This window comes from Canis aureus, chromosome 4, assembly GCF_053574225.1.
Source record: "Canis aureus isolate CA01 chromosome 4, VMU_Caureus_v.1.0, whole genome shotgun sequence".
NCBI lineage: Eukaryota > Metazoa > Chordata > Mammalia > Carnivora > Canidae > Canis > Canis aureus.
The window spans coordinates 14,105,284-14,129,128 of NC_135614.1; the positions used below are offsets into that span (position 1 = coordinate 14,105,284).

General features: G+C 40.1%; 1 protein-coding gene across 8 annotated transcripts in view; it reads right to left on the bottom strand.

Annotated features, from left to right (window-relative positions):
• The window catches only part of ANK3 (ankyrin 3), a 663,260-nt gene that overhangs the window by 177,736 nt on the left and 461,679 nt on the right, over window positions 1-23,845 (bottom strand). For all 8 annotated transcript variants that reach the window (XM_077894615.1, XM_077894620.1, XM_077894617.1 and 5 more), the window contains one exon: window positions 4,356-4,454. In XM_077894615.1, coding sequence (XP_077750741.1) covers window positions 4,356-4,454 — 99 coding nt within the window. The remainder of the gene's footprint in view (window positions 1-4,355; window positions 4,455-23,845) is intronic.

A 23,845-nucleotide genomic window follows, 5' to 3' on the forward strand; every position in this document is an offset into this window, starting at 1 on the left:
GGCTGGCATCAGATGATGCAGGCAGAATGAAGCTGGCCTTCCTTCCCTTCACACACAGCTACTCTCAGGTTTGTTTGTTTGTTTGTTTTTTTTTTCCCCTCACTGTGTCACTGAAGATTCATAAGTGGACTCCTAAGCTCTCTGCTTTTCTTTTCTTTTCTTTTTTTTTTAAAGACAGTGATTTTTATTTTTTATTTATGATAGGCACACAGTGAGAGAGAGAGAGAGAGAGAGAGAGGCAGAGACACAGGCAGAGGGAGAAGCAGGCTCCATGCACTGGGAGCCCGACGTGGGATTCGATCCTGGGACTCCAGGATCGCGCCCTGGGCCAAAGGCAGGCGCTAAACCGCTGCGCCACCCAGGGATCCCGCTCTCTGCTTTTCTTTGTGGATAGCTGCCTAACAGTTGATCTCTGTGGGGGGATGGAGGCTCAGGTCTCTTTCTTTACCCTCTTGGTAATGTCAACCTGACTTATATAACCACCTTGAGTTTTACAGTAACTAGTTTTTTTAAAGTTACAATATCCAGTGCTTCTTCTAAATGAGAAGGCCCAGTAAAATCATCTGCAACAATTCCCCATCCGTGAGGGGACACAAACTAAGACTCAGGAGGGTGAGTTGCCTAAGGTCACAATTTTATTTGCAAGTCGCTCTTAAGACTCAAGATCAGGCCACTGAAGTAAAATAATATTCACTCTCATTTGCTTTTCCAGCTGGCAAGATCTTGCTCAGATCCTGCTGACCTACTCGGATCATAATTCAAATTCACTTGCCTATATAAAAGGCCTCTAAGAGTCTGCTTTGAACCTGAGCCCTTCATTAGGTCAGCCACACATGGGCAGGAGCAGAGCAAGCAAACCAGGTCCCTTGGAGTGCTGGCCCCTGATGGGAAATCCAGGATGTTTTCCTGTGTCTACACATGGAGGATTGGATTCAACAGGGCAGACTTGATGCAACAAGGTAACCACAGCAGTAATCAGTACCTGCCAGGAGGTGGATGGGTAGATGACAATATGTATTTCCCCACAAGCTACTGGACTGAGTAGTAAAACTTGTATTTATGAACAATTTTGTTTTCTGTTTTTAGGCTTGTCCCCAGGCGCTCTGACATTTCAGCTGCTCCCTCCCTCTCACCCACCCACCAGATCACTATTCGGTCATTTCAGCCAGAGAGAAGGGAAGCTTTGATGAGAAGGACACAACATAGTTTACATATTTGGGGTATGTACTCTGCTATAGTCTGCCAGGAATTCAGTCTGTGACCCACTAATATCCCACCCTCACCCCACTCCATACAGGGCACTAACGGAAGCAGGACAGGCTTCTCTGTTCTCTGTTTCTGTCTCCATCATGTTCACACGCCATTTACACGGCACAGGAGAAAAGAAAATCTCTGTGAAAATGGAATGGACGGGAGCAGCCTGGGTGGCTCAGCGGTTTAGCGACGCCCTTAGACCAGGGTGTGATCTTGGAGACCCAGGATCGAGTCCCATGTCGGGCTTCCTGCACGGAGCCTGCTTCTCCCTCTATGGAGCCTGCTTCTCCCTCTGCCTGTGTCTCTGCTTCTCTCTCTCTTTCTCTGTGTCTCTCATGAATGAATGAATGAATGAATGAATGAATGAATAAATAAATAAATAAATAAATAAATAAAAATATTTTTAAAAATTGAATGGACAGTAAAAAGGAGTCTGCATCTTATTCAAAATTAGATAGCCTTTCAGAACAGGGAGGCAAAGTGGCGGAGAAACCAAGTTTCATCCTGCAGTTGCATAGGACACAAAGTTGCAGACTACATTATTTCATATCTCTCATACTTTTATCCAGAAGAGGTTTTTTTAAAAAAATTTTTATTTAATTATTTGAGAGAGAGAGAGAGAGCGAGCAAGAGCATACAAGTTGGGGGAGGGGCAGAGGGAGAAGCAGACTCCCTGTTGAGCAGGGAGTCAGATGTGGGGCTTGACAAAGGAGCCCCTCCAGAAGAGTTTTTATGTTTTAATTCTGGTGCCACTATATGCCCCATAAACATGGACCTGAGTTCCTCATATACCCTTTCCTCCTCTCACTGTATCAAATACAGCAAGTAAGTGTTTGATACTTGATGCAAGATGATCAAAAAGGAATTTTTGATTGATGATTTTATAGAGAGAGGGAGAAATAAGGTAGTTCCCAATCCACATACCCACTAAAACCCCAGCTGGATATCCAGGTATATCCCTTCTGGCTCCTCTTTCCTGCTGGGCTCTAGTATTCCTCATTTTTCTTCATAAAAATTCTCCCTACCCACAAATGATCCTTTCTCTCTACATGGTAATCAAGTGGCATAAGCATAGATTCTGCTTTATTCCTTACAATCTCTTTAAATAGCCTACATTAGTGGAAGACCTCTGCCATTTAAAGTGATAGCCCTACCATACTGGTTATGGCTTCATACTAAATAATGCAAAGCCAATTTGAAAAGAGCTGTATTCAATTTACTTGTTCAGGCAGACAGTCCCCTAGGGGTCAAACTACGTCTTTCTTCCCTTCTTTTCTCTAGGAAGCTTATTTCTTTTAAGGTACAGACACAGATTTTAGATTTATTAGTTATCAGGAAAAGGCAGCCTGGATCTCCTGCTAAGTGCTGACAGCTGGGCTGTCTTCAGGCCCAAGTATAGATGACAAACTGTCCATTGACTTCATGAAGGTAGGGATGGTGTCGTGCCGTCTTGCTCCATCATCTCACTGTGTCTGCCCCACAATAGGCATACTCAATAATCATTTATTGATTGGGTCAATAAATGCAGTGAGCAGTAAATGAAGTAGTAAACCAAGGAACTATAGGAATCAAATTCAGGTTACCAGGCCAGTTTTAGGAGTATGGAGATCAGGATTCCTGCAGAGGAATTCCTGCAGAGGAAGCACAGGACCGTGGGGACTACGATGATAAGACAGGGAAAATGACCCAAAACCCCGAGATAGGGGGTTGTGTATAGGGAGGTCACCTTTTCATTAGCCTCACTCTTGCTCACACCTTATAACAAACACATGAAATATTGAAAAAGATAATTCCTTGGTTAGAAGTTTAATGCTAATTGGACCTCTGAGTTATACCAGCAATGGCTGGGACTTCTGGCCGACTCTATGTCAACACAGTTCACAAACATTAGCTTGATTAAGGGGGCTGTTAATTTTCTTTATTTTCAGATAGAGAAATTACATGCAGATGATTTGACAGCATATCGGAGTCAACTGGCTAAGGTCAGCATCTGGGATTCGAACTTGCTTCTTAGACTGTTCTTTCCTCTACCCACAATGCATCTCACTGAATCAAGCAACATGCTAAATGCCTTAGCCAAACAGATTTGTGTTTGTTTGTCTTTTTTTTTAATTTCCAAACTGCGGTAAAAAAACCACACAATATAAAATTTACTCCCTCAACCATTTTTAAGTATACATTTCAGTAGCATTAACTGTATTCACATGGTTATGCAACATCTCTAGAAATTTTTCATCTTGTAAAATTGAAACTCTATACCTGTTAACCAACACTCTCCATTTCTCTGTTCCCAAAGCCCCCAGCAAGAACCATTCTACTTCTGTTTCTGTGACTTTGACTACTCTAGATACCTCATAGGAGTGGAATCATTTAGTACTGTATTTTTTGACTGGCATTCACTCAGGATAACGTCCTTAAGATTCGTTTATGCTGTAGAATTGACAGGATTTTCTTCCTTTTTAAGGCTGAATAATATTCCATTGTATGTATACGTTACATTTTCTTTATCCATCCATTGATGGACATTTGGGTTGCTTCCACCTCTTGGGTATTGCGAATAATGCTGCAATTGAACACGAGTGGGCAAATATTGCTTCAAGATACTGTTTTCAATACTTTTGGGCAAATATCCGGTAGTGGAACTGCTGGATGGTTTTATCTTTTGCTTTTTGAAGAACTTCCATATGGTTTTCCATAGTAATTGCACCATTTTACATGTCTACCAGCAGTGTGCAAAAGTAGATAGATTTGTTTTTAAATAGAATAACTGTCAGTTTTAATATCAAACTGACCAAACAGCCTAGCCTATAGTGTCAAGGAGTGATTAAATTCTTAAAAATGTCACTCAACTAAAACTCTAAACCGTAGGCCTTGGTTTTTATGATTAAAGCCATACACCATTTAAACATGCATGACAGAATTATAAATATGGATCAGCATCCCATTTTAGGGCAAATAAATTTAGCAGTCATTTTCACAGAGACGACGACAAATGAAGTAAAAGCAAAGGCAGTGAGTGTTGAGCCAGTGTGAAGGTCTCGGGGGAAGAATTGTTACTTGCTGAAAATAAGTATTAGCATGTACAGGGATTGCACTCTTACCCTCGTTTTGGCATCGATTTTAGCTCCTCGGTCAAGCAATAGTTTTACCATGTTGGCATTTCCTCTTTTTGATGCAACATGTAAAGGTGTGATGTCATTCTGTGGAGGAACAGGAAAAAGAAGAGTTTGGTATCTGCAGTTCAACCCAAACATCACTTCTTCAACTTCCCCCAACTTTTCTCCCTTTTTAAAAATTATCATTGTGAGCAGAATGCTTCCCAACGTTTCTGACAGTAACTTTACTCAGGGGATCCCCCCTAAAAAGGGATAAATTTTAAGGAACATACTCTGTGGGATTGGGTCTAACTTTATTTCATTTGACTGAGGTGACTGATAGGTGAGATGGCATTTTTTTCCCCTCTAAAATCCTGCACCATTAAGTCAATGTATTGTCCCATGAACTCTGATGCCCATCAGCTGGTGAGTGGTTGACTGAGTGGCTGATGACGGCTAGGACTCAGTGAGAGGAGTATCATGTTCCGCAGAGCCATCTCTGGGTTCATTTGAGCACAAGATATCCAGGGAAGACAACAGCAACTCATGGTGGGAAATTGGTCAGGAACAAAGTCACAGGACTTCCATGCATGTGGGGCTTTTAGAATGTGTTCACAGGCATTTATTAACAATGTTACAGTTCTCTGTTTTCACATTTTTAAATTCCTGTTGAGGAATATACATATTGTTAGAACAATCTAAAATTCCAGTTGTGACCTTTCAATACCACAGGTCTTTCCTCCATGCATCTTATAGGTGCTAAGGTTGTTTCCAGACTGTCAGGGCAATGTGTGCATATAGTGAGAACATTATCTATTTTGGCTCCTCACTCCTATGTAGTGGCAATAGGGACTTACAGTCCATTGTTCCCATAAGTCAATTATATGACGTATGACCTAGGCTCATACAGGGTTATGTTCTTGTCATTTGGTAGCAGCTACAATATCATGGCTCCCAGGGACTGACTCTGCTCAGGTGTTAGGCTCTGTGCTCAACTCTTTACTATCTCATTTAATTCTCACAATCCTCACAATGCCACAAACAATCTGACCTATAATATCCATTTTACTGATGCACAAAGAGCTGGCAAAACCAGGATTCAAATTAAAATAAAACTCAGGGATCCCTGGGTGGCGCAGCGGTTTGGCGCCTGCCTTTGGCCCAGGGCGCGATCCTGGAGACCCGGGATCGAATCCCACGTCGGGCTCCCGGTGCATGGAGCCTGCTTCTCCCTCTGCCTATGTCTGCCTCTCTCTTTCTCATGAATGAATAAATAAAATCTTTAAAAAAAAATAAATAAATTAATTAAAAATAAAATAAAATAAAATAAAACTCAAACTTAGGTTTTGAGAGAAAGGCACGAGCTTCATGTACTCCTCACTCTGGTTCAATACTTATCAACCTTTTGGTGATATTATTTCTTCTATGCTCCCTGCTATTTTGCCTTTTTTTTTTTTTTGTATGCAGAAGTTTAAGAGGAGGAAGAGAAAAACCCAGGCATCATAGTATTTCACCCACAAATACTGCAATTTACTCTAACAAATAAGGATTTTTTAAAACAAGTAATCAGAATACCATTATCATATTTAACAAACTAAAAATAATTCCTTCATAACACCAAGACTTAGTCAGTGTTCAAATGCTCCCATTATGTCCAGTTAGCTTAGAAGTATTGTTCAAATTAGAAAAGCCACATCTGCATTAGTTGGAAATGTCTCTTAAGTCTCTGAATCTTCAAAGGTGCCTGGCTCTGTTTTCTTTTTTCCCTGACTATTTATTTATTTATTGAAAAAAGCTGAGTATTGTGTAGACTATTCTCACTTCCAGATTTAGTTGCTTTCATCCTCATGGAGTGTTGTTGAACATTCTTTTGCCTTGTATTTTCTATAAACTTTCCCAAATATTATAAACTATAATGCTCCTAGCAGTACATTCTCCTAGCTGAAAAACTCTTACCCTCTTTATTCTTAGGTGCCAAAGTATCAACTGATACATAAAATGAAGGATGAAGAAAGAGATCTCAAGAAACCAAATTTGCTTCAGTAATGCTGGTGGGGAGTACACAGGATGAGTACCATTGCTCTAGACCAGGGTAGACAAACTTCTTCTGCATAGGGCTAAATAGCAAATATTTTCAGCTTGCAAGCCATACAAGGTCAATGGCAACTATTCAGTTCTGCCATTGTAGTGCTAAAACAGTCATATAAAATACGTAAAGAAATGGGAGTGTTTGCGTTCCAAAATTTTATTTACAAAAACAGATGGTGGGCCAGATTTGACCTAGAAACAGTAGTTTGCTGACCCTGCTCTAGATCTACCAGCTATGGCTGAAGGTTTCAACTATGGGTAACAGTTCATGAAAGAGGGAGTAGAGCTATATGCTGTGCATTACATATGCTGTGGTCTCCTTTAGTGTGGACTATTTTTGGCATGAATGAAAGCTGGCAAAAGAAAACAAAATTCCTGGTGACTCTAATTGTATAGTTTGTGCCCATTGTCCAAGTGCAAGTGTGAGTCACTCCAGTGACCAAGCAGAATACTGGATGAATACTAGACCTGAGATGGCAGGTAGAAGAGCAGGTTAGGTCTATAGGAAACATGGTCTAACAGGAAGCTTACTGAGCCCAGAGCAGGAGATGGCACAAAGGTCTCATCTCTTTCCAGCAGGAGTCAGGGCTTCCATGTGATTTCCCTTTAAAACTGTGCCCTTGCCTGGTTGAGAAGGACTTAATTAACCTCCATTACAAGTAGGCTAATTTTAGTGAGAGGAAGACTCTACTTCTAATTTTGCTCTCTTCCATATTCATGGACTCTTTCATACGGTGATGCATAGATGTCAAAAGGGTGCCTTGGAGTTCTAACTTGCACATTTTTCTACACCTCTCTGACCCTGGAGGAATACTTTATATTTCTGCAGCACTTAAAAAGGGCTTACATTTACATAATTTCATTTTATCTTCACCACACTCTTTTGAAATAAATCATTCATCCTATTTGACAGATAAACTATGGAATGGAACTGGTCAGTAATTTGTATGTTAAAAGACAGTGAATTAGAAGCAGAATCAGGATGAGAATTCGGTTTTCTAGACCCTTGGCAGTGGTATTTTTCAGTAACAGAAACAACTATTGCTTTTCCTGTCAAATGGAGCTTCAGAATGATATATATACCTCTGCATTCCTGAATCTGGTAGTGACTGCTTCTGTCAATTAGGAACAAATCAAAATGAAAGTGGTACCTCTAGACCACTCAATGTGGTTCATCAGTTAACCAATACAAATGTTTTATGTCCTTCTATGCATAAGACCTGCTGTATTAAGTGACCAACAAAATTATGGAATCCCAACAGATCAAAAGAGCCCAGTAATATTAGAGATGAAAATGCATGTTTAAGAGAACCCTCTTTTGCTGCTCACAGAATGTATTCTAGGATGCGATTTGGCGGTATATATGAAAAGCCGCAAAGCTAAAACCACAGACATAAGGCAGAGATTGACAGCCATAGTGACAGGGTGGGAATGATAAGAAAGAATGTAAACTCAGCTAACTCTTGGCTACAATGGCTTAATCTTCCACATTTATAGCCTGATAGGCAAGGGATGCCCATTTTCAGACAAAGATACTATTTACCTGGAATCTCTCCAGTAGAACAGTGAGCTACAGGCATCAAAAGTCAGGGAATTTCACCAAATATATGGGATTTCAGTCAAACAGAAATCCTTGGTAAGAAAAGCCACAATCTGGGGTCCCTGGGTGGTGCAGCGGTTTGGCGCCTGCCTTTGGCCCAGGGCACGATCCTGGAGACCCCGGATCGAATCCCACATCGGGCTCCCGGTGCATGGAGCCTGCTTCTCCCTCTGCCTATGTCTCTGCCTCTCTCTCTCTCTGACTATCATAAATAAATAAAAATTTTAAAAAATTAAAAAAAAAAAGAAAAACCACAATCTAGGAAACAAAGACTTCCTTTGATGGGCTCATCACTAGACTTCACACAACTGAGAAAGGCATCAGTGAACTTAGAGATACATCAGTATAAGTGATGCAAACGCAAAGGGGGAAAAAGGAGTAGAAAAGAAAGAACAGAGTCTCATGGCTGGGGGACAGTACAAAGCAAATGACTAGGAGTTGCATAAGGAGAAGAGAGAAGATGGGGTAGGAGAAATACCTGGAGAGACAATGTTCAAGAATTATCTCAAGATAATGAGATGTACGAGACCATATATCCCGGAAGCTCGGAGAACACCAAGCAAGATAAACTATAAACAGACAGACATGTCAGTCCAATTGCTGAAAATAAAAGATAAAGGAAAAATCATAACGGTCACCAGAGGGGAGAAGCATAAATTTCATATAGAGAACAAGGACAATAATTACAGCCTCAGATATTATGCAATGCTGAAAACAAAGTGGCATCTTCAAATACTGAAAACACCTGTCACCTGAGACTTCTATACCCAGTAAAAGTACCTTTAAAAAATTGAGGAGAAATAAAGACTTTTTAAGATTAACAAAAGCTGAGAGACTCCATTACCATCAGACCCATAATATAAGAAAATATTAAAGGAGGTTCTTCAGGGAGTGGGAATATGATACCAGACAGAAGCTTAGACCCACATAGAAACACAAAAATGACAAAAATGAAGGCAAATGTAAAAGATAACTGATTGTCTAAAGCTGAAACAGTGAGAGTGAATTGAGGGCTTTACAACATATGCAAAAGTAAAATGCACACCACCCACACATAGATGGAAAAGTTAGAATGATCCTCATGTTAGGTTCTCACACAATGTGTAAAGTGACATAAATTTGAAGGTAGACTGTGATAAACAACATACAAACTAGGATATATTATTAAGTAAAAATATGCTCTTACATTTGTGCATAAGTATATGTATACAAACGTTCTAAAAAAGCTATAGAGATATGGACTCTAATGCTAATAATCTCTCAGTACTGAGATTATAGATAATTTTTTGCTCCTTTATGCTTTCCTAAATAATTTCTGCTATGTGCATTTGCATAACATACAGTGAAAAATGGTTGCATTTCTTTTTTATCATTACCTAATTTGTAGCCCATCATCACCATCTCTGTCTTGGCTCGTACTATTTGCGTTTCCCACTTTGATAGCCACGGAGAGGTTTTAGCTACTCGTCAACTTTCCTTATATTTGAACTTTGAGGGAACCTCTTAAGCCTGGAGGTATCCTGAAGGTACATATTTATTATTAATGTTTCCCCATCGACATAGAAAATTAAGTACGGCTAGAGTTAAAGCTCTACATATTCCTTCCAAGAAGAAACCTGAATTAAAACTTGGATAAAAACAAATTCAACCTAGAGTTTTGAAGCTGACCTGAATTTAGTGCAAACAAGACTAAATACTACTCTAATTTTGTATAAAGTAGCTTATTAGTGGAATTTTTTTCTTGTACCAAAGATACAGCATTCAATATAATAGAATACATTAGCGTTTTGGAAAATTTTGTTCTGTAACTGATGAGGATGTCTGATTCAGTCTAATCACCTATTTTATAGATAAGGAGGAGGTCAGGGAGGTTAAGTGGTTGCTGGGACTCACAGAGCTAGAGGATCTGCCGTGACCCCTGGGATTCCCGATCCCCAGACACTGCCCTTTCTATCTCACTGAGCTCTTTGGGCTTATTTAAAATCACTATTTTCAGGGCACCTGAGTGGCTCAGTCAGTTAAACATCTGCCTTTGGTTCAGGTCATGATCTCAGGGGTCCTGGGATGGAGCCCCAGGGCCTTGGGCTCTGTGCTCAGCAGGGAGTCTGCCCCTCTACTCCACCCCTCCTCTGCCCATGCTGTATCTCAAATAAATAAATACAATCTTTTAAAAAAAATCATTATTTTCATCTCTAGCACAATAGCATCTTATTTCACTGAACTTTTCCATTAAACTATTCAATGTAATAATTATTCACCCTAAAAAACTGTGTAAGTCTGATTAGCCAGTGCCTTCCTTTCTCTGGCATTTACTTTTCCTCAAGGCTTTATGAAAGATGGTGCATAGAGACAAAAACCAATCACATCACATATGTTTTATAAAGAAAAATAAAGGAAATTTGCTGTAAAATACTTAATGAAGATATGAACAGGATTTGGGTAAATATTCCAAATTTTGACTGAAGAAAAATGACAGTACTCAGCAGGTTTAATTCTCTCAGATTTCTCAGCCAATAACCTAATGGATCGCTACTGTATCCCCTCTGTGTTCCCCTATGGTGTGACTGCTAGCCTTTTCTTTCCAGTCATTCATGTTCTTCTATGCTCATCTCCTTTTATCTTGATTTTTCAGTAAGACGTCTCACCTACAGCCTATTCTTCTTGAAGATAGCAACCACTAGTTAAGGAGTAAAAATCTCAATTCCGAAGAACAGGTTTGCCTTCCACTTTTCGGGGAAAGGAAAGCAAAATCAGCCAGAACAGGTCAGTTGTCCCAGGACTCCTGCAAATTCCATATAGTCCACATCCTCACAGGTACTCCATATCATCTATCTCATTTAGCCCACACTCCAAGTCTAAAAACAGGTACTAATTTTTCCCTCTATTTTACCGATGAGGAAACTAGAACTACAACAAAAAATCAATATTTTGCCCAAAGTCACAAAGCTGCCCCAAAATTTATGTTTTCAGTAGCCTAGATCATGCTGTTCCTGAACTTTTTTTTTTTTTTTATGATAGTCACACAGAGAGAGATAGAGAGAGAGAGGCAGAGACACAGGCAGTGGGAGAAGCAGGCTCCATGCACTGGGAGCCCGATGTGGGATTCGATTCCGGGTCTCCAGGATCGCGCCCTGGGCCAAAAGCAGGCGCCAAACCGCTGTGCCACCCAGGGATCCCCTGTTCCTGAACTTCTAAACAGCACAAATACACAACCAATCCTTACTATTAGAGCATTCCTGTGCAAGCAGATCCAGAGAACAGTGTGGTCATATTCTATAGCAATGAAGAGCTAATACTCTACAGCCAGACCGTTCAGTTTCAAATCCCAGGTTGCCTCATACTAGCTGCCTAACCTTAGATGAGTTTATTTACTTTCTCTGGACCACAGTTCTTATCTGTAAAATGAGGCAAATAATAGTATTCATGTTACAGACCTGTCATGAGGATTAAATGAGTCAATAAGGGTAGTCTTAAGAATGTTTCCTGGCATATAGTAAACATTATACAGTTTTAGGTATTACTATTCTTTTTATTATTTCTCATGTGGACATTTAAAAATGGATGATGTGACCACATCTCACAAAGACGTTATTATAAGAGAGTTTGGTTAGAAAAGACCCGAAGTAATGTGTTAACTCTAAGAAGGTACAAAGGGAGTAGTTCTTAGGATGGAAACAATGTTCCAGAAGTATCTACTCAGCACAGCTCAGCCCATGAATACCTCAGATGGAGTCTGGGGTAAGTTGTGGTGGAGAGAAAAAGAAGAAGGGGCAGACTGGTGGCTTGTAGAACATGATACACATGACAAAATGTAATATAAACATGGAAAGCCATACTTTTTTTATTTTTTTAATTGACTTCCAGGGACGTGGAAGAAACAACTACCTGTCTTGGGAAATGGTGGAATTGCTGGCTTATTTCTTTCTTCTCAGCTGTTTCTGAAAAAGCTGGGCCAATTCCCTTTGAAACTGTCACCAAAGCCAGATTTGTTCTGTAAATTCCTAAAGTGAAATCAGGGCCACTTCCTACCTTACTTGCGATAAATAGAAGACTTTTCATTCCATTTAAATATATAAAGGGCAGTTGACTTCTGATCCCCTGTACCCTCTTCTTCCTCTGTCTTTTTTTAAAAACATCTAGGAGGTTATCACTAGTAGAAGAGTAGATGTGATAGCAAGCAAATCTTTCAGGTAGTGAAAAATTAAACAATATCACGATTTCACTTTAGTTCCTTGATATGGTCCCAATTGAATACAAATTCTAAAGTAATTAAATGTTAAATTGAAAGGGAAATGGGTATCTTCTGGTAGTTCTTATACTTATTCCTACTATGGTTTTAAAAGTTTGTCAAAGTGGCAAAACAAGATATCTGAAAATGAAGTTTTCGATGTGTTAATGACTTGCATTTAAAATACACACTTTTCAAAATCTGTATGTGTTTTCTTTCTAGTCCCTTTTTCACTATCCCTAATATAAGAAGAAAAATGGTTAGTAAAATAAATTCAGAGTGGGCACTGTGAAGATATTTAAGCAAGGCCTACTGGCATCCTTGTCCACCTCATAGATATTTATCTTTTGAAAAGTCTTATAGCCTCTGAGAGGAGGACTGAAGGAGGTCAGAGTATGCCACCCCACAATATGCCACGTAGGCATTCACTCTGTTTGGAGCTTTCTGTCTGAGAGCAAAGCACAGATTTCCCTTTGGGAAGGTATTTCCCTCTCTCAAGCCAAGAATAAGACACCTCTTAATCTCTCATTGGTGGAGAAAGCACAACTGGGATCCGCAGAACTGACCAACCCTTACCTTCCATTAGTTTCCCTACCCATACATTTACCTTTCCCAAACTTACCACCTCTAGACACCCAAATTCCCAGCATTTGACTTCACACCCTCCGCAAATACATTACCCTTTGTTAAAAAGGCTATATAAGCCCCTCGGCTCTAACTAACTGCCTCCTTGGGCCTTCACTTCTTTTCTATGAATGTCTTTGTATGCATCATAAGCCTTTTTCCTGCTTATTCATCTTTTTTATATTTGCAACACCCAGGAATTAAACCTAGAGGTAGAGGAACAAGTTTTTTCTTCTACCACAAAGTCATATCTGCCAATCTCCAAACCATAAATGTCTGGTAAGTAATATTTTACAGTTATATAGATTTTGATACAACGTAGAAAAAACATGGAATTGAATTCCTGTTCACTTTCATTTCCTCGAGAGTGTAAGACCGTGTTCTTTTTCTGCCGATTTTTATTGTTTTCCATTGCGAGTCTTCTCTGATTGTTTATTTTTATAACAGGCTTATTGAGATATAATTTACATATGATAAAATTGGCCATTCTAAAGTGTACGATTCAGTGGTTTTTAGTATATTCACAAAATTGTGCAACCATCATCAGTATCTATTTAGAGCAGCTCATCATCCCCCAAAGAAACCCCATCCCATTAAGCAGTTACTTCCCATTCTTCTGTCCATCCCTCAGCCCCTGGCAATCACTAGTCTACTTTCTGTCTCTATACATTTGCCCATTCTAGATAGTTCATAGACACAGAACCATATGATATATGGCCTTTTGTGTCTGTCTTTTTTCACTTAGCATAATGTTTTCAAGGTTCATCTCTGTTGAATTATGTACCAATCCCTCATCTCTTTTCTTGAGGATGCCTGATTTTTTAATATTTTAAAGAAATCCATAAATATATGCAAACAAATAATGCTTTCTGTGATAAAGATTTGAGATTTCAAGGATATATCAGGAAAATTTCAAACAATGGAATATAAGATAATTCTCCAGCTTTCACAGTCTGACACATGGTAGGATTTTTCTAAAAAAAAAAATCAAACTTAGATGGTCTATGATTAATAATAAAAATATAAAATAAGCTCAAACTTTCTTCATACTAGAGCAACCATTATTAAGATGACTACCATTGTTAGTAAAAGTCCATTTTCTTCATGGAGCTTTAATGAAATGAAATAGGTCTTTTTGGGCAAAGTCTTTTCCTCTTCTCCAGTTTTACTAACTCCTGGCTTATTCTACAACAACTTTTCTCTCCCTATGCTTCCTGGATAAGGAGATTAGGTCCCTGCAGAGCCTGACACTGAAAATACGGATGTCCCTGGCATTCCCACCTCACTCCCTTCCCGCAGAGACTAACCAGACCCCACTGGAGTAGACACCGGTGGTGTGGAGCACCCGGAGAGTAGCAGCAGATGCTTGGGAGTTTGATGTCTGCTGTGAAACCAGGCTCTGACTATTTGGATCTGTTCTGCTCTAAAAACCTCAAGCATTTATTTATTTTAAGGATAAAATGAGGTTATTTATTGTTAATACTGTTACTTTTCACTTGGATTTACATCAGATCTCTCATCAACAATTTAGATAAGTCTCTGCCAGGTCTCTCACTGGTTCCCTATCTCCTTTCCTTTAGCATTTTGATTATTCATTCGTCTTTTACTGGACACTTGGGTTGCTTCCACCATGTGGCTATTGAGAATGCCACTATGACAGTGGGTATATCAATGTATCTTCAAGACCCTACTTTCAATTCTTTACTATATGTACCCAGGAGTGAAAAGTAGAATTGTAGCTGGATCAGTAGCTGGATCAGATGGTAACTCCATACTTAATACTTTGAGTAACCTCCAAACTCTCTTCCTTGGTGGCTATAACACTTTAACATTCATCCCACAAACAGAGCACAAGGGTTCCAGTTTTTCTAAATCCTCACCAATACTTGTTCTTTGTCTCTCTCTCTTTTTTTTTTTTTTTTTTTGATCATAGTCACCCTAATGGGTGTTCAAGGTATACTTTAAAAAAAAGATTTATCCATTTATTTTTAGAGTGTGAGAGGGAGGAGGGGGGCAGAAGGAGAGAATCTCTAGCAGACTCCCCACTGAGCACAGAGCCTGACTCAGGGCTTAATACCACCACCCTGAGACCATGAGCTGAGTGGAAATTGAGAGTTGGTCACTCTGGTGACTAAGCCACCCAGGTGCCCCCCATATCTGCTTTTAAAATATATCTTTCAGGATCCATTTCAGGGTTTCCATTATTCCATATATGATGAGCAATTTTTGACCACTGAATGCCTTTTCATCCTATAAGAATTTGTAAGAAAAAATAATTCTGTTAAAAAAATTGACACTTCTTGATTTAGATCAAGCAACTCTTTGTTTTGCAGAATATAATTAAAATGAACACAAAAAGCTATGAATTATTAGGCTCTTGTTTTTGTTGGTTCTATGAGATCCATCTCATTTAATCACCATAACAATCCATAATATAGATGCTGTTAGCTCAAATTCACAGGTGAGCAAGGTGAAGCTAGAAGAGTCACATGGCTAGAAATTGAGGATTAACCTCAATTGTCTGATTCTAAAAGCTGTGCTGGCCCTTTCCAGATAGTCTCTTCTTAACTTGGGCAAACATCAGCTCTAGCTCTGAATCCATATAGCATAGTCTGCATCCTGAAAATGCTACTGGCATACAGCTTTCAACCAAAAGGAAACAGCATATCTCAAAGCGAATAAAAATATGCAGAGTCTAAGAGAGTAGCTAGTCCAGTTCTGTCATTTTAAATGAGAAGAACTCAAAAAGGTGTTACTACTAGTGCTCATTCAAAAGTAGCCTACTCTGTATTATAGTAAGAAAGCCTCTCCTAGCTTGAAATATCTGAGTAGACAGACATACAGTAATTGAACTGAACAGGGCTTCAAAAATTCAATTACAAAGTAATCAACTGCTTTCTATACATTGAGGAAAGTTTTTTTGAAGTTTTCTAGTTCTTTAAAATGAATTAATCTAATGATACTAGATTTCCTATTATGTTTCTAATGAATGCTATCACTTTAATTTAAAAAAGTCCACACCTTTATCTAATGTTCCATCATCCAAAATCTTAAAAACAAAAATATTAAGGGGCTTTATGATGATATATTTTTCCACACTCCTCTATCATTTCTCATAAATCTGGAATGAAATTAATTTCTGCATTAAATAATTTTCTTTCCCATCCAAAAAGTTAAGCATGCTTATAGGCTTCTGAGATGGCAGTTAATTTGAAATTGCTAGTTTCTCAAGTATCCTGTCATCATTTGGTCTTTGAACAAATCAGATCCTTGCTTGGATAAAATAGATCATTGCTGAAGTTTCAAACATGTTAAGAAATGAAAATGAGGTCTTTGAAGTTTTATTTTATTTTTATTTTTTATTTTTTTTTAGGTCTTTGAAGTTTTAAAGAAAAATTATTTGGAAGAAAAAGTAGTCTGGTGGAAATGGCTTTATCTGTGTCCAGTGCACTTGTCCTAAGGAGATGGTACCAGGGACCATGTAGACCTCAGCTACTCAGAGTTCAATACCACACACACTCAGCTGCCATCTGGGCACAGCAGGTGGCTGGCTGATGGTCATGCATGAGGCATAATAAAATGGCATAGAAGGTCTGGATCTAGATTCCTGTTATTCTACTTTACTCTCAGCAGGATCTGGGATAAATGACTTCTTGGGATCTCAGTTCGCTCATCTGTAAAAATGTCCATTCTTGTGGTCTCAAATGATGCACTGTACATAAAACTATTTTGTAAACTGCACATATGATATAAATCAAGGATATAAATTCATTAATGAGTTATAAAAATAATTGTTACAAGTCAATGAGGTTTTTAAAAAGTATGTATGTATGTATTTATTTATTTATTTATTTATTTATTTATTTATTTATTTATTTATTCATTAGAGACACACAGAGAGGCAGAGACATAGGCAGAGGGAGAAGCAGTATCCCTGCAGGGAGCCTGATGCAGGACTTGATCCCACATCATGACCTGAGCTGAAGGCAGACGCTCAACCACTGAGCCACCCAGGTGACCCTAAAAGCCAATGAGTTGTTAAGATTTCTGTGACATGGGGCTCCCAGGTGGCACTGTTAGTTAAGTGTCTGACTCTTGATTTCAGCTTAGGTCATGAGAATGAGCCCTGCATTGGTCTCCATGCTGATGCAGAGTCTGCTTGAGTGTCTCCCTCTCCCTCTCCTCTGCCCCTCCTCACTTTCTCTCTCTTTCATAAATAATAAATAAATCTTTTTTTTAAAGACCTCTATGGCTCAACTTTAGAAATTCATATAAAGATTTTCATAGTATGGCCTGAGAGTATTTTCTAATTGTGTCTGATCAGAAGAATCACCCGAGGATCTTGTTAAAAATACAGATTGCAAAGTCCCTCCCCAAAGGTACTGAATCCGAATTAAGGGAATGGGGGTGCTGTTGGCCAGCTGGGGAAACTGGCTTCGAGGCTCTAACTTGGAGGTTATGAAAAAGTGGCTTTTCATTTTCAAACTCAGAGGAACTTGCTCCTTGTAGAGATAAGCCTGCTTTGTATTTCTTCTTACCAGAAAATGGATGTTATATCTTTTTGTCATAAAGCCATTAGGTTTCTAAATATAAGAGTTCCTTTCAAAACATGATCTTTAAGGATCCAAAAATGCAGAAGTGATAGAGATAAATAAAATGTGGGGGCAATGTGAATGCATTATATTTTAGAAAGAACTTGATCATTTATTAGTTTTCAGGTTTGCTAATCTTTCAGCTTAACTGTTCTTAAATGTATAATGGAATTTCCTAGCAATTTGTTTTTTAAAAATATTTTAAAATCCTCTTCAAAAAGTTATTTAATTCACTTTGCAACTCTGGCACAGGCATAAGGAACTGTCAGCTGGTGCAAGGAGGCTGCTGTTAGCTCTGGTTTTCCTGTGATGATCCTGCATTCAGCATGAAGCCCAGGACACGCTGCCTCCACTGTTAGAAGATTATGAACTACTCAGTCTGAGTGTAGTTTACTTTTTTGTATAATTTTACTTTATTTAGTTGACTGTTTCTTAGCCCAATCTCCCCCACCTTAAAGCTGTGTGGTTTTGCACAAGTGATACAACTTCTCCCATCCTAGTGTAAAATGGAAATCCTACCCACACCTCACAGGATTCCCGAGAGGAGTAAATGAAATAATGTAGATGAAACTTATCGTAGAACCTCATATCTGGGAATAAATGAAAGCTGTTACCTAAGTTAGTTTGAACTTTGTGTAAGTTTTGTTCACTTTATATTTGAAAGTCACAATAATAAGAGCTGAAGAGAACCTGAGGGTCTCCTGGCCCACTCACCCACAGGGGTACATCCCTGGGGGAAACTCAATGCTCTTACTGAGCATGAACTTCAGGGCCCTTCCTCTCCATCCTGGGATATCCCACCTTAGCTGTGAAGAGATCTTTGATCCAGCATGTCTCAGAGGCCATTGCTGGCATCTTGAGTGGGATACAGTGATTTGCCTGGGTCTGTCCCACACATAGAGGGAGGGCTAGTCATCCTGGTCCTGTCTCATTACATGCCAGCCATGATGACAACCAAAATTGCCCCTGCAGATTTCCAAATCTCCTCTGAAGAATGAGGATCCTCCTTCTGCTAATAAGAAACTGCGGATGTAATAGGACTCCAGAGAAGTCACCTCTGAGGAGAGGAGCATATACCAGGGGTTGGACAAGCTTCTTCTTGAGCACAGTTCTTTTCCCTGTATGACCAGAGCCCACCACAGCTCACAGCCAAGTATCCTCATTTCCCCTTCATTATGCATGTCATAGTACCTCTTCACCACCACTGCCACCATCCTACTTCTCCATCTAAAGACATGCAATGACTGGTAGACACAGAGATCGGAAAGGTGCTTACCAGTGCTGGCTGGCAGGTTGGGGGTTGGGGAGATGTTGTTTAAGGGCACAAACTTGCAACCAGTTGATAAATGAGTTCTGGAGAGCTAATGCACAGCCTGGTGAGTCTAGTCGACAATATTTGTCTGTTTCTGGTCTCATTTCACATTGGCAAGTGGGCTTCAGCCTCTGTTTCTTGGACTTGATTCTAATCCCTGTGTTTCCAGCACAACTTACTCTTCAATTTCTTTCCCAGCTATGCGAGCGCATGCCAATCTCCTACCTGAACTTGTCTTCTTGAACCTCCCGTACTGACTAGGGGGAGAGCCAGGAAATGACCGTTCATGTTTCTCAAGTTCACCCTTTGCAAACTTCTGGTTCTGCCCAGTCCTAATCTCTTCCTGCTAGGTGCCCGGGCACCTTTCCTGCACGTCCTTTAAGCCGCCAGAGGAAAAAGGGAAAGGTTCTGTCATGAGAAAACCTGCAGTCCTCAGGAGCAGACCAAGGTGTGCACCCCCGGAGGACAGTGAGGACAGACGCTGCTCCGAAGCTCAGCAGGGGGCAGAGTGGCCCTTTGCCGCTACTTGCACTCACTAGAGGAAATGGAAATGCTACAGCTGATGAATAATTCTCTTTCAAAGTGCAGATGAATAAAGTGAGCTCTGCCAGCTTTCACCTTAATAGAACTTTATTTCCCGGAATTTCAAAATAGGATTGATTTGGGTCATTTAAAACTGTTCTCAGTGCGACAATTCCAGAGCAGCACTGCAGGAAGCAGGGCACATGTCCAATGAGGAAAAGCGAAACAAAGAGAAGCATGTACCTTCCAATTTCTGTGACTTAGGTAGAATCCTTATGGTCTCAAACAATGTCATAGTAATTGTTTCTCAAAGGCCAACCTTCTCATGCTGACCAGTAGCACTGCAAACCGTGGAAATCCCACATTCTGGGAAGCAACAGTTCTGACCATCTCTAGAAGTCCTCTCGAGAGCTGCCACGATGCCACTAGCTTGACTGACATAGGTCATGCTTTACCGGCAAATGTGTCTAACGTGACGGGCCTCCTCCCGGATGAAAGCAGCAGTAACAACCTCTGTCACAAGCCTGGCTGGGGCCCGTGCCCATGTGTTGTGGGTCATGCGCTGTACTGAGCAACTTATGTGGACTATCTCATCAGTCGTGAAGACATTACGCGTTAGGTACTATTACTGGACCCATTTTATGGATGATAAGGCTGAGGCATAACTGACTTGCCCAAGAGCACACAAAGTAAGCCACGGTGCCAGTGTGGGGCTCTGGCAGTGTGACTGAGATGCTGTTTATCGAGACACTGTCTCTTACCCATAGTGAAAGGGGAAGGGAAGGTGAAGGTGGCCTCTGTCACTGTCAGACAAGGTGGTCAGGCAGAGGGGAAAGGCTTGATTGACTCTCTCTCTCATCTGGCTCTTAGAAAAACCATAGGCCCAGTGATGAGGACACTCGCCCTGGACCATATCAATAACTGATGATGCCGCAGAATGAGAGCCAGGGGTCTGGCACAAACCTGAAGACTCCTCTTCTATGCTGCTACAACTTAGAAATGTCACCTCTCCAGAAAAAAACAACACAGGTCCTATATTGCACAGTGAGATGTTAGTAAGTTCCAGCGTACTGATGATTTCAGATAAAAATGTTCCTTTAAGAAGTCCTATAGGAGGGGCGCCTGGCTGGCTCAGTCGGAAGAGCATGCAACTCTCAATCTTGGGGTTGCAAGTTCAAGCCCCATGCTGTGTGTAGAGATTACTTAAAAATAAAGTCTTAAAATTTTTTTAAAAATATTATATAGGAGACTCTCCTTTGATGTGGCATTCAGGAAGTGAAATGAAAAAGGCAGGAAGGAGATTGTATAGCATGCTAAGAGCAATTCTCTATAAAAGGTGTATCTCTCACCACTCTGCCCTTGGCTTACCGCTTTTGTTTGTCCTGATGTTACCATGGCAACAGTATTCTGGTTGATGTAGGAGCTGCATGGCTACTTTCCCACAACTCACATTCCTTTGCTAATGCTCCCACATCTCCATTTTCATTCCAAAGGTGGTTTATGCAAACCCACTTTAAAAAAAGTCTTGGTCTTTAATGCTGCTGAGCCTGTACTGGGAAATAAATCTAATTTACTCTATCTTTGAAAATATGTTATCAGTAGAAATTGAATGTGTTTGTGTGCGTGTGTTTGGTCTTTGTAAAGAAAGATATTTAATGTGAAAAAAATTAATAGGACTTTTATGGATGGTTTTTCTTTTCTTTATTTCTTAGTATTTTAAAAACAAATTGTATAATGCAGGAAAAATATATTAAAAAATATATTTTCATTGGTACTTCCACTCAAACCAAAGTAGAGTCCCCAGAAGGGCTGTACCTTAAAAAACCATTGCAAGAGCCACACTCTTCCTGGCACGATGCTCACCCTTCTCTATGTAGGAGGAGCTCAAGTCTTTTCTTGTACCATCTGATAGTGGCCTGGATTGAGACTTCATAGTCCAGTACCTGAGGCTCTGTTTAAAATACACTTAATTGAACAACGCTTTGGTGGCAGCCTTGGGTGACTGGCTTTTCGTTCTAGGCTTGTCTTCCAAGGCTATTTACCCCACTGAATAACGAGTCTTCCGGCTGCTCAAATAAACCTGCCCCTCAGCATGTGACATTCAGTCTGTGGATTTGGTGCACTGGCTTAAAATCCCACTATTAGAATCCTATGGATTTCCATCATCCTTAGGGCACTGATGTCAGCTCGGGAAGCAGTTTCGTACCACCAGGTGAGGCTCTGTTTGAAATTCTGAGACCAGGGAGAGGACTATGGCTTAGGAGAGTGGGTTTAAATAGAGGCTGGCTGCCCAGGAGTGGTAAGACATGGATGCCTCAAGTTATTTGTTCATTTACTCTTGAATTCAATAAATAGATACTAAACCCTTCGCAGTGCTAAATGTGGGCCTATTTCCAAAATGGGTACTAATACACGGGTCTGACTTTGAGGAATTGAAAATCTTGCAAGTACAAGGATGTGGGAGTTGCATTTCATTACACATCCTTCTTTGGCCTGCATAGGATTCCTGAGATAGGACATGCTGAGTGCTTAGCAAGAAGCTGAAACTTAGTAAATACTCAATAAATCATAACTAATTTAAAAATCATTATTACTATAAATTTCACCTACAGAAGGAAGAAAATGGACATCCACTGAGCCCCTATTCTGCAACAAGAAGGGTCCCACATGTTTTCCAATTGTTGCCCTCTGGCTGAATGGAACGTAGCTGGATGCCAAAGCACCGTTTCCTCAAAGGCAGATAAAGGGCTGTCAGGCAGGGAAAAAAAAGAGAGAGAGGGAGGAAAAAAACCATCCTACCTTCTTATAGTACAACAACAGAGGAATGGTTCTCTGAAATCAAATGCCTACCTCTCCTAAAAAAATCTACATGGCAAATATGTTGCTGAGTCTTCAGTGGAAGACAGGGAAGATGAACTGCCTGTGAGAGTGATCATCACAGGGTTCAAAACCTGGTGAATACTGGGGATGAGGATGTTCGCCAGGTGAGAAGAATATGTTCCAGGTGAGGAGCTCAGCAGTGAGGGCAAATGAGGCATCTTAGCACTCAAGGGGCTTAGCTAACGAGCAGAGTGTGCCAGACACGCAACACCATATACACGAAAGAACCTGCAATGTCTACTGTTGGAGATCAAGTTGGAGTGTGATGAGCACACCTGGTGATGTGACAGGGGTAGCAGCTTACGTTAGGGGTCAGGGAAAGCATGTGTGAGGAACAGCATGCAAAAACCCTTCATATGGATTAAAAAACAGGTTTTCAGAAGTCAAGTAACTATGCAGTAAAATCTCTGACAATTGGAGACCTCTCTGGAGATTTATCTCATTTCTAATGCTTCTGAACTGCACAGAGCATGCGTTGGTGAGAAAAGGCTACTTAAATGCTTCTAGTAATTTTTATTTCTCTTTTGCAAAAACATTTCAGTTTTATTTTTGGTGGTGGTGGTGGTGGTGGTTTCTAGTTACATAATAAGAAAGGCAAAATACTCCTTTGGAGCAAGAAAGGGCAAGTCCATCAGGAGTAAAATTGCTCTGCAAAACTATTTAAGGGATCATTTTCCTTGGAGGAGGGAGTTACATTTAGAGATAATTATTATGTTGATGGGAAGAAAGACCTGAGACTAATGGTGTCTCAACTTTCTTCTAAAGAACTTTCTGTGCTGATGGAAATGTTATGTATTTAGTGTTAAGACGTAGCCACTAGCTATAGGTAGCTCTTGAGCACCCGACACATGGTTATTGAGAATGAGAAACAGAATGTTGAATTTAACTTAATCTAAATTAAAGTTACTTCCAACTAGATGGTGGCTACTGATTAAGATGGCCTAGGTATAGAGAAAACACGGTTATCCCCCTCATTGGGCCCAGAGACTAAGTTAAGGTCTTAGAATCTGGCTGGAGAGACATAAAAAGGGGTTTCCACTGGTAGGAAGGAAGATAGACTCTGTTTCTGGGTGTGTTCAGGAGGGTGGTACCCAGACTTACCCTGGGGAATGGGTCATAGTCTATGGACTTTAGGGGCAGTGTTGTCCAGAACCAGTCTCTCGGCTTTGCTTCTCTGATTTGAACCTCTTACATCAGTCTCTATGTTTTTAGGAAAGTCACATTTGGTATTATAGCCTAGAATTAGTCATGCTTTGGGGAATTAAGAGGAGACTGTGTTGTACGGTTTAGCATTTTGGGGCCTAAACAAATTACTAGAATAAGGGCAGTAGTTTACTCAAGTCTGAATCTCCAGATTAGCCCATAATAGAAGCTCTTTAATGTTTGTGGGGCTTAATTTAATTGAGAAAGGAAATCTCCAGATAATGTTTATCCATGAGCGTTGCTTTGTTCATGCACATTCTGAGTCATGTTGACCTCTTATGTGGGCAGATTCTAACTCTGACATGTTTGTTTTTTTCACCATCAGGTTTAGCGGTTCACCTATTTAAAATAAAGTGACCTTGGGGCACCTGGGTGGCTCAGTCAGTTAAGCATCTGCCTTTTGGCTCAGGCCATGATCTCCAGGTCCTTGGATTGAGCCCCAATTCG